At 37.5% G+C, this 12394-nt stretch overlaps 1 protein-coding gene across 6 annotated transcripts in view; it reads right to left on the reverse strand.

Annotated features, from left to right (window-relative positions):
* Positions 1-384: 384 nt before the first annotated feature.
* POU6F2 (POU class 6 homeobox 2) overlaps positions 385-12394 on the reverse strand; it is a 313133-nt gene continuing 301123 nt past the window's right edge. For 4 of the 6 annotated variants that reach the window (XM_014267044.3, XM_026793433.2, XM_074541611.1 and 1 more), the window contains exons 9-10: positions 9172-9340; positions 2614-5952 (exon numbers count right to left, since the gene is read on the reverse strand). In XM_014267044.3, the coding sequence (XP_014122519.2) occupies positions 5448-5952; positions 9172-9340 (674 nt within the window). In that variant the 3' untranslated portion in view covers positions 2614-5447. Of the gene's footprint in view, positions 716-2613; positions 5953-9171; positions 9341-12394 lie in introns of those variants that run through there. The other 2 variants (XM_074541631.1, XM_026793432.2) reach the window with 2 other exon arrangements.

Below are 12394 nucleotides of genomic sequence, written 5' to 3' on the forward strand. Positions count from 1 at the left end.
TTATGAAGCTTCTATCATTATGTCTACAAAACAAGCTGCCTTCTTTGTTCTCTTTCTTAGGTACCTCATAAAAGAGAGAAAAATTGCATGTAAAAGGGACATTCTGATCTAGAAAAAAATCACAGTAAATAAATATTCCAAATGCTCTCTGTTTCTCTATGCAAATAAATACTTTATTTTAGTTTTGATGTTTAACACATGATATTGGAAAAGTAAAACAATATTAAATAAAATCAAATAAAAAAGTCTTTGCGAAAATTTTGTTCCCAAGACTCAAGCATAATATTCTAAGATTGTCAGAGCTTTTATTTCAAGGCTGTTTTTTTCCAAAAAAATCTTTATAATACAAGTAAATAATTTCTCAAAATTGCTGACATTTGAGAATCCTGTATTTTGACAGAACTCAATGACTCAAGAGAAGTGGCCTGAAAACCAGGCATTTCTGTGACTTAATATAATAATTACAGAAACAACTGAATAATGAACCCCATGGGCTCTGCAAAAATGCAAGAGAAATCATTAAAATGGCTGACCAGCCTCTCCAAAACACTCCTATCACTTACCAGGGCTTTGTTATGGGAGTGTGGATGGAAGCATGGAGGTACACTGGCCTTCATGTCCATCTGTATTTAGCTCCATTTGGCCTGGGGGATTACACACACTCACCTGGGGGGCTCCAGAGTACTCCTGAGGGAGAGCCTCTACTCTGCAATACCTGTAGAGAAAATAAGACATGGCCAATGCATGCACCCACTCTGGGTACAGAAACAGTGTTTAGTTTTGCAGATAAAGTTATGCTCCACAGTGCAAATGGATTCTCTCTCTTCCTTTTTTCAAACATTTAACTATTTTTGTATTGAACTGATGTGAAATTACATGAGCTCGGATAATGTGAATAATGCATGAGATTTAAGACAAACACATGAAAGGAGCTTATTTTTCATGTCAAACAAGTCTTTATTTTTTATGGTACAAATTAAAAGTGACAGATCTGAAGCTGTTAAGAAATACACAAAGTGCAGCTTTACTGACCATACAGATATTGCTCTAGATTAAGTACAGTTTTTGTCAGTTTTTTTATTTTTTATTTTTTTCATGTTAAGCAACCTGTGCAGATAAATCAGCTTTGGTTTCAAAGTCAGAGTAGTAAGGAGCTTTTAAATATCCAGTTTGTTTTCTTGGTCACAAGTCCACCATATCCACTCCTTTTTTATTTATTCATTTTTTAAAACAACACAATACAGTCCATTTTGTACTGCCATCTTTCCCCCTGCATGCTCCATGCATGGAAAAACAGATCTCTTTGCAGTGCTTCATAAGTGACCCTGGTGACCATTCTGTAGATTATAGCACATAGGACAAAAATAATAATAATAGTAATAATAATAATAATTAATAATAATAATAGTAATAATATCACTTTTTAACAATAAATAAACAAATGTGCCCCACATAGTCTCAAGTTGGAAACAAGCAAACCACATGACAAAAAGCTCATTACAAAATGTCTTCCAAACAGATTTTACAGTCAAATATTGACATGGAAATCAATTTCCTCTCTTATCTTCTTATTTGAATGTTGGTCAATAACTGGGTACAAGTAGAGTGCTGAGGTAAAACACTGATGAACAGTTTTATTTTTGTATTTTTTTTAAATAGTAACAGTTTAGTATTGCGAGATTGTCAGCAACATTTAGCCATATCTATACAATGTGCATATACCTACAAACATTGAGCTTTGGTCCAGCATTGAGAAGACGAGCAAAGGCATTTTACATATTTCTTTTTGGTTATAGCTTGAGTTCTTTGATACGCCTCTACTTGTTCCTTCCTAGCTCCTTTTTGCTTCCTTGTTCTCTCTCTTTTTTCTTTTTTTTATCTTTTTTTTATCTTTTTTGGCTTTTTTAAAATTTTTTTCAGTAATAATGTAAAGAAATTGGAACCATTTGAATGCATTTGATTTCTTCAACTGTCCAAAATAGCTTTTTAGTGAAAAACATAAAAAGACAAAATTAGAAGAGTAAGTGAACTCTTGGTTCATTATTCAAATAATATTTTATATATATATATATATATATGTATTTTAAAAAAATGAATTATCAACAAAGTGGAAAACCATTAAACCTTCACATATGACCAAAGAGACTTTTGTTTCATTTGCTGGTAGCAACCTATCTTTTAGTCACATGCAAAATTAAAAGGTATTCAAATGTTATCAATACATGAAAATTGTTTACAAATGGGAACCAGAAATGTTGCCAGTAACATAACAAAACAAAACACGGCCCTCCCAAAGATGTATGACTCACATATAGTTTATCTTCCTAAGAATCTGTTCAGGCACCATTTATGCCTCATAGCAAAAATTTGTGTATAAAAAAATTAATATGAGAAGCATTACAACACTTTATAAATAATTTACAAAACATAATACAAAATTAGAAAACTGTAAAAAAAAATCACTGCACATGAATGATTTTAAGTCTGTGGGATGAACATTATTTTTTCTTCCATGCTGGCAATTTATATTTATTTTACATTTTCACTGTCCTAGTTATATCCTTCCGATATGTACTTTGGAACAGAAAAGAGCTTATATAACTGCTGCCAGCATATTTTTAAACATTTAGTATCTTTCATACAGTGTTTAGTTAACTTTTTTTTTCTTGGGGGATTTTTCTTCACAGAATTTAGAGCAGTCCCTGGGAGAATTGGAAATTTAGTTTTGAGGCAATGAATGGTTGGTGGTTTTGTTCCCAGGCTGTTGATGGTGGGGATGGAGTGGGGGAGGGTATGGCCTTAAGGATGACTGAACATGTAATTGTGTATGTGGCATTAATGACTGGGCAATTAGGAGTGTTCAGGAGACATGGGTAAGATTTCAGGAGTAACTGCTTCCAAATATGATTTATTCATCCTTGCTTTCCTGTTGGCTTCTGAATGGTGCTCTGATCGTTATCTAGATTGAACAGTGGTGACAATTTCAGAGCTGTTTGGTATAGACTACATAGATATTTCTGAGGATATAGGTGTCTTTGGAGAGAGAAGGTATAAAGAAAACCTAGAGGGGAGATGTTGCTGTGAGACTCTCTAATTTACATGCTGAGCTTGGACAAAGCATCTATTTTGTCCCTCTCAATTTGCCAGTGGTTACTGAGGTGTTTTATTTCCCCAGCATTTATATGAACAGTTGAAAAAGAGTCCATAAAAATTGTCACTCTCCTCCTCATAAAAGCAAGACTGAAAATATCCTAAACATACCCTGCTGGAGCATGAAGTCTAAAATACATTTGCTGGACATGAGTTCATCCTGGAGTACTGGATCTTCAGTGTGCTCCAACACTGACCTCTGAGAGTGCTGACACTTAGAAGCAGCTTCTGGCCCAGATGATGGTCTCTGAAATCTTAAAGCTCCACCAACCATGCAATAAATACTCCACTTTACAAGGCAAATTCCATTATTAAAATACTGAGGGCCAGATTCAAAGCATAGTGAAATCAATGAAAGTCTATTTCTTTCACTAAATTTTGGATATAGCCTGGAGTTTTTGAAAACTCTTTAGTAAGAGAGGTGTTATTTGAAGACTCCAGCACTTCAGAAACTTCTTTCCACATCCTAGGCAGACCACCAAAAATCCAGCACAACCATTCTGAGGTCAGGGAATGCAATCAGGAGTTATACCATCAGAATTTTACCCTCTCCACAGTGAGCTGAACCAATTATCTGATGTTATCTTTAGGGAAGACCTGATCATTCTACCCTAATGGTAGACAGAATCCCAAAGGCTTGAGCATAACTGAGCAGAAGATGAAGATTGCAGGTGACCTTCACAGGACAGACCACACCTCATCAAGAACCTGCAACACCTTTCTCTGCCTCTGAGCCTTGGTATGCTTGTAGGTCCAATGATCACAGTATTTTAGTAGATGCTTGTCTAATCAGAAAGGAAGCCACAGAGATAAACTGTCTTTAAAGAAAAATCAGTTCACCTGAATCATACTGCAGGTAATCTACCTTATATTATCAAAAGACATTCAGTGTTTTTCTCTATGTCCCAATTGCTTAGTCTAGCCACTGGCCACAGCAAGCACCTGCAGAAGCACATCCTCCTACTAAAGAAGTCAACAGGGCAAGCATCAATATGGCATTAAAAAAAGCCAGAAGGAACAAAACACTACCATCAAAATTGTCTATAGTGATGTAATGATCAAAACATCCTCATCACTTCTCAGGCTGTCCATTTGTTTTCATCAGAACCTCAAGAAATTTCTTTGGCTAGCAGGCTTTGGAGAGAAATTGCTTCAAATGGAACCATAATATAGATGCAGTACTGTACCAAGTGTGCAGTTTATATTTATACTACAAAATGAGTTTTGGTAACCTCTTCAGGTTCACGGCCAAAGGACAGAGAAATCTCAAGCTACACATTCAACAAAAAGCACAATGTTCAGTGTGGGCTTGAAAGTTTGTCAGATATAATCCTAATCCTTCTTTGTCCTCATTGCATTCCAGCATATAAAAGTGTTCAGATTTCAGTTTTCTTTTTAAAATTCTTCAAACAGTACTGGGTTTGGGGGGCTTGGGGAAGGGGTGGGGAATGAGCTGGAAGGGAGGAGGCAGCAAACAGAATCAGGAAAAAAACCAGAAAAATAAATGCAAACAAAGATATACACCCTTAGAAGAGAAATACCAAACCCCAAAATTTTTTGGCACCCAAACATTAGGAGATTACAAAACTGTTGACTAAAAGAAAAGAAAGTGAGGTGACTACTACGGATGGCTTTGTACACACCTGCAGGGAGTACAAACAAGGATGAGAGAAATTAATCCTGTATTCCTCTTTGCAAAATACAAATGTAAAAATTTGTAACACAATTTTACACTCATAAAAGAGTAGACTAACAATCTAGTTTGCAATGCCATGTTTCTGACTTTGGTTAATAGATTTCATAGTGAATTAGCACTTGATACCTGAAAGGCTACAATCACTCCTCCAGGTGGCAGGCTTGTATTCTCTTTTAAACAGATAATAGTTTTTTTCTGGTTTTCTTTTTTTCTTTCTTTGTTTTTTGTTGTTTTTTTTTTTTGTTGCTGTTTGTTTTGTTTTTCCTTAAAATGTGTTAATATTTTCATAATATAGAGAAAAAATTAAGCAGTTATTTGGTTTACTTTAAGTCCATTAAAAAAAACTGGCTTTTTCGTTTTTTTGGGGAACTAATTCTACCACATACACTCTAAGTGTTGTGTATTTTTTTTTGTTTAAAGTTTTTTTTTTTTTTAATAGGAAAACCCATGGACATTTATAAACTGTTCTGTCTTCTTGTAGTTTTCTCAGTCTTTTACTTACAAGGGTGATGAATAGGTATTTTCACAAAGTTCAAATGGACACGTTTCAGTTGGTGTGGGGTTTTTTTTTCTGTGTGATTTGGCTTTTTTTGTTTTGCTCTTAGGAGTTTTCTTCCAGAGAGTCTGTTAAAGGCTCCATAGGAACTGCTGTTGCAGGCTCGTGTTGTTTCAAACGTTTAATTGTGTTCTTCAGTGCTTGCCTCTTATTGCAGAACCAAACTCTAACTACTTCCCGGTCATAGTTCAGTTTCTCTGCAATCTCTGTCATTTCCTGCCCAGAGGGGTGCGTGTTCTTCTCAAAGTGGGCATTCAAGATTTCAAGGGCTTGTGGCGTGAATGAGGTACGCCGCTTGCGCTTTTTGGATGGTTCGCTCCCAATAAACTCGGTAAGGTTCTGCATCCCTGCTCGATGGCGGGCCTCAGCCTCAGCCATCCACCGCTCAAGCACCGGCTTTATCTTCTGGGCACTTTTAGGGGTGATGTCCAGCTTTTCAAACCTGGCAGGATACAAAAGGCCAGGGTTCAGTTTGGCTGTCAGACTGCTAGCTATAGTGTTCTCTTGGGCTTCCTGTGGTAGGAAAAAGTGGCTTCTCAGGATGGTGTGTCTGAGGGAAAATTGAGAAAGAAGAGTCTTACACTGATGCTCTGCCAGGGTGGGACTTCCTGCCTGCCTGACTAATTGACTGGCAGAGGTAATTTACAGTAGATTATGAAAACTGTCAGATAGGTATATCTATGCATAGAGATATATATATATATATATATATATATATATATAGCTAGAGATTTAGGCTAACACAAAATGAGCACTACAACAAAATTCTAAGTACACTAAATAATACAGGTTAAGAATCACATTTTCATATTTCTGATAATCTTCAAAACCCTTGAGACTAAGTCTAATTACAGGAAATGATATCAAAGGCATTGCTTTTATCGTCTTGTCTTTGTGCTTAATCCTTTTGTTATCTCTCCCATCCCATGTTATCCAAACACCACAGCTTTAATAATAAAACCAATGGCAAATACTCATCTCTGAATATCAGGTTTCCTTTCCATTTTTCAGCAATTTTCACTGTTTGTAAGTTAATGCTATATCCCTTTTCTGGGTTGGAAAAAAATTCCCATAGCCACGGTGGTGTTCAGCTGAAACAGCTGGACACTTTGCAATTATCTTGCTGTCCCCACAATGTGCAAAGACAGACTCATGTTTTCCAGATGAAACCCAGCATAACAGTCCACTAATACGCTGTGGCACCAAGCTGAGTTTATTGTGGGATTTCTGCAAACTGTACCAGAATGATATCATTTCCTGTAAATGAGGTCTTCTATATATCATTTTGCCATCAAAAGTCTTTTGCCAAACCAGATTTTACAAGTATTATAAAACATCTGGAAAAGCAGCCACACAAAGCTTTAATCCTTTCAAAAACAAGCAGAAGAGCAGAGTTCATTTCAAGTCCTATAAGTATTTGTTTCTTTCATTTACTGAATTTATCCTCTTTTGCTATTAAAAAAGTCTTAACCCAATTTCTTTGGTGCCATCCATTTGTATTTTCCCACTTTGCTCTGTCTGCTCTGCACGTTGAGGTATTTAATGCTGCAGAAAGGCAACAATTACTGGATGTCGCTGCTGAGCTCTCCAGCCCAGGTGGTGCTGAAACACCACCACCATCACCACTCATCACAGAGTGCTCTGGACATTAGAGGAACTGAATCAATCCCTTTATGCCAAGAAACTTGATGGCCGGATCTGGACATTTTTAGTGTCTCCATTCAGCACATGGAGGCAGCAAAAAACATTCCAGCATGAAACAAAGCACTTCTCACAAACAAATAATAAGACAAAGAATAATTTCAGATAATGATACTCCAAAGACTTTGTAACTGGTGCCTGACATCTTAATGTGGTATTGACTGCAAGGTGTCAGTCCTTGGTGTCTGGTGATATTTCAAGCTGAAGACTATATTTTAGAATGTATTGTCTTAAATTAAAGGAAATAGTGCTATTTGCATGCAGGACATATCAAGGTAGTATATTGCTCTTATGACCTGCATAGGCCACCAGAAGATTCTACTTTTGTCTTCGAGCTGGTTGCTCAAACTTGTTGCCTTATTGCCCCTTCCACTGACCTGGAGTTCATACTGAAACTCCTTTGTTACGACTGAAAAAAAATTGAAATCTACTATTTCTGAGGAACACATGGTGCTACTGAAGCAGCTTAACAAAAAATGCACAGTCATAGCATGTAATTACACCTCAAAATGGTGTCCATCTGAAGTGGGCAAAGGAAATGAAAAAATGTCTGTAACCTTGCAACTATTTGGGACAATCTCTTGCACCCAATCTCAAGTTCTGAGCAACTTGCTCCTCCAAGGAGCCCTCTGTAAAAGGTCTCACCATCCCAAGTGCTTTCTCAAAGTGTCCGGTAGATGGAGAAAATGAGAAGACAGTAAACTAGGCAAAAGTAAAGGAAACAGCAATGTGTTCCTTTAAAGTATACCATGATAAACAGCAACTTAAGACTACAAAAAAATTCCAGTTGCTAAAAATTCCACCAATTTTAGGCATTCTTTACCAACTGACCACAAAGAAATAAAAAAAAAAACCAACAAAACAACAAAACAAAATCAAAATTAATCCTTAACAATAGGGAGCAATAGCATTCATATAATTGGCATTGTTTGTTAGCATTGTTACTGCAGGACATGTTTGGTATAACGACATACAAGTCTTGAAACAAATTTCCCAGCAGTAGTATCCTTGTATAGACTGAATAAAGGTTATTTTCAACAGGGAGGTATCTTATAAGAAAAAACAGTAGGGGAGACCATAGAAGTGAGAGGATCCTATGGAGCTTTTTGTATTTAAGAACAATCAATGGGTTTTATGGAAAATCATTGAGCAAAATGTGAGCTGCAAGCACACTACCCCATACTGATGTTATTTATAACCTTAGTCTTTAACTGCAGGAAAAGTACACTTCCATTCTATGGGGAATACATTAAAAGTATAAAGAGCAGATAAAAAGACAGAGCATTTCATGGATCACCAAGAACAAAATCCACTTAAATGAGCTTAGAGTTGGTTTCTTAGCTTTCACTGATGGAGGACTATAAGGCATTGCCCAAGAGGAAAAAGCTGTTACCTAAGTGTGTTTGTTACCTCATGCATAAACATAGGATTACTGTAATAGACATACATGCATATAAGGTGTTTGCTTCTACTCTAACTCTGTCAAGACTGTATTATTATTTCTTATGATTAGGACAAATTTCTGCTTTGCATACATGGGTTTGTCTTAGTTTTTTTTCAGTAAATATTTGGGTGGTAAAAGATGAATAGCTGCTGGTTTGCAAGATAGCAGGAAAGCTATTTTTTCCCCTTCTGTGTTGCCTAGGTAAATCATCATTAACATCCTGTATGTGAAGTGCTAACCACAGTAATACAGGTTTAACTTAGCAGGGATGCAGCCATGAAATATTTGTTCAGTAACCCTATCTGTAGAAAATGGCACAGTATGAAGAGGGTCAGCTGGTGCTTATTGAGCATCAGCAGGATCTCCAACTCATCTATGGAATTAAGTCTCTATGCCAGGAACATTGTTTCTCACTTGTTTAGAAAATGAGGGAAAAAAAGAGATGAAAAATCACTCTAAATATACACAGTAAGAACAATTTATATGTCAGATAACAACATTTAAATATCAGGTTAAATTATACACTCTAACATTATGAGACTCAAACACAAGCATGCTCCTCACAATCAGCTGGATCATTATTAAGGACAAAGAAAGAAGAGGAGCTATGATGTAACTTGTTACCTGCAGATGGCAGACTGGCTATAGGCTGGGCCTTCGGTGGCGCTCAGGGCTTGGCCAACTTGAGTCTGTGTCAGGCCAAGGGACAGGCGCCGGATTTTAAAAGCTTTGGCAAATTCTCTTATTTCTTCCAGATTTACCCCATCCACTTCTCCAGTGGCTGTCTGAGGATCTGTTGAGATATTTTTTAATCATGTCAGTTCTTTGCATCACATATCAGTGGGACAGGCTTACAGCCATTTTCATTGCCAAAACTTTCAAGTTCAATTTTTTTAATACTGACCCCTTTCTCTTCTTTCCCAAACAGAAACAGACTTGCCTTGTCAGGTGTGTTCAGACTGCTAAGATGCTAACTGGGCTGCAGTTGTCTGCAGATGGAAGACTTGTCTTTGCTGAACTCCTGACAAAGGCCAGCTCACCTTTGAGGGAGAGCATGCCTGGATTCCTTGCTACCATTTATGCCTTGTAAAGTCTTCTCTGGATGGAGGAGTCACTTTCCCTGTTTTCCCTTTTTATCACATAGCACAATGGCTGGTGTTAATAAATATAGTTCCAGTCTGTGGGGAGGGCTATATATACTAGGAGCTGCTTGGATTTTTAACTTGAAATCAAGTCTTTGTACTTTATCTAAAGTTAATGCCAAATAAGAAGATTCACAACTATTTCTTCCCTTTTACACAATACCCAACCTAAACTGCCGCATGAATGTCCAAAATAACCCAGCAAGTGAACAAGCCTAAAATAATTCTGCCTTGAAAACCTTCCTAATTTATTAATTGTCTTTTAAAATATGCCCTTCTGAGAAGCAGCCTTTCAAGCTTTTTTTTTCTGCCTCCCATCAGGTCGATAATCAAGGAGCAGCAACACTGGTTTTGGATGGTAATGCTGCACAGTTTTTTCACTTTTACATTAGCCCCTCAGAAGATAATGCTTATGATGCTGTGAGAATAAATATGTCCTTCCTTTCTATAGCAGTTTACTGACACAGAAGCCTTTGTCCCTGAAAGGGCACATAATAAAGCATGTCTACCACAGAAAAGCTCCTTTGGAGCTGGATAACTCGGTCAATTTAGGACTTATCAAGGGAAATGACACAACAGCTGGAGAATGGAACTTCCACCCCCCACCCCCTCCCAAGCTACTGATCCCTGACTAAATGAAAGTGTTTGCCAAGTCAGAGACAGCATGGGACTGGGATGGTAGAAGATTTCAAAGTGTTGTGCAATCCTGCATGTAGTGAAGCCATTCTCCCAGTAAGACATCTCTATTGTTCTTCACCTCATTCCTCAGACTCCGAGGTGAAAAGTTTGCAGTACAATAACCCCTCAATTTCTGTAAATGCAAGCAGTTGTCCAAGGACAGAGCTAGACTACATTACCATTCTGAACCTTTTATGAGAATGGCTCCTGCTAGTATGGCTCTATTGAGGGCTTATCAGCATTGCAGTGGCAAAGCTTTTATTTTCAGGGTTTTATAAACCTGGTGTAAAATTTCCTAGTGATGGAAACATCCTATGCAAAAATCCTTTTGTCCAGTAATAGAGGGAAAAGGGTTTTCTGGCATATAAATTTACTCTGTTGCTTGAGTGTAAGAAGCACAAATGGCAAAAATATTTTTTTAAATTCTGTGCAACCAGGGACCACATGAACTATGCATACAGATAAACATGCACATAGGCTGAGCCTTGTTTCAACGATACTCCACACTCAGAATCATCTCTGCTGTTCTCACTGCCGTACTGGTGGTCACCTGCACACCCATGTACTCAGTCAGTACAAAGCTAGGGTGCATATTGTTTGATTTAGGAGTAAATGCTGTAACAGTGGCCACTGAAGTTTATACAGTAATTGCCTTCAGAAGCATGGACTTTTCCTGCTTACTCCATATCGTCTATCTAGCATATCAGTTCTGAATTTCAGAGACTCAGAATGGAGCTGCAGACTTGTCTGACTTTAGGTCTCTATACTAAATATCATAAATGATACTGGCTTCAAAAACTCCCCTGAGCAAAGTACACTAAAATAGTGACTTTCCTCACCTCTTTCCTTCTGTTAATTTAAGGCCTCTGACTAAGGCTGTTAGGAATGTAACAAAGGACAATTCAGGTGTTGCCAGAAAACTTTCAAAGTAGCAAACTATGACACCTGCAATCCTCCCCAACTCCTGTTAGGAATAAAAAGGGAAGTGAGAAAACGAATTGTAGAGAAATTATAGAGAAATTCTGCCAAGCTCTGCTGGATCTAGAATGATCTGGCATTGTTGCAACAGTGAGCATCATGGAAAGACTGTTCCTGCCTGCGGCACTTGGATGAGGGTAATATTAGGCTGAGCTCTCCTTGAGATGAGAAAAAAATCTGTGATGCCCTTCAGTAATATGGGAGTAGAATATAGCATACAGTGGAATATCTGTTGAGAAAAAAGGCTTCATTGTTTCATAGCATCTTTGGCAACAGGAAAGTACTAACAGATGGACTGAAACACTGAAATGTTTTATCTTGAACTCTAGGGAAAATAGAATTTGTGTGAAATTGGAAGCACTTCTACCTTGGGCATGATTCAAAGCCCTTTGAAATCCATGGATCTTGTCTTCTGTCACCTCTCTAAAACACAAATAGTGCTAGGAAGACCATTCCATTGGCACCATCATTTGTCTGTTTTACACTGTTGCATTTAACTGTCATCAATACAGTCTTAGACTGTGTAGTCTAAATATGCATGTTCATAAACATATTCAAGGAGATTATGGACTTTGTTTTAACATATTCTGAGCTTTCAAAGCAGTTGAACATATAGCGCCCTTCACATTTTAGGAAGAGTAGCTTATTGAAGAGAGTAAATAAACTGGCTCTTTTCCAATTATGTGGATATCCCAGAGAAGGCTGCCCAGTGACAACAGGTAAATAGAGAATGCCAAACCCATTGAGTGTTTGGGATCTACAGTAATGGATTTCAAGACTCCCATCTTTACATTATTGCCTGAGAAAACAGTGGCTGCCTATGAAACTACTGGGTGCTGGAGAAAGGTCACAGGGTTGTCTTGGACCATTTCAGAGGATATGGGTGCCTATAACAAAAAGGAAGACAGCTAAAATTCCACCAGCCATCCTGGTGGATGGGGAAGACAGATGAGCAGTATGGAAGAAATGAAATTCACAGGCTCTCCTGCATAGAAATCTGTTTTTTCCTGCTGAAGGGAATACTTCTCCCACCTTTGAATTCTTCTGAA

Source organism: Zonotrichia albicollis, chromosome 1, assembly GCF_047830755.1.
Source record: "Zonotrichia albicollis isolate bZonAlb1 chromosome 1, bZonAlb1.hap1, whole genome shotgun sequence".
NCBI lineage: Eukaryota > Metazoa > Chordata > Aves > Passeriformes > Passerellidae > Zonotrichia > Zonotrichia albicollis.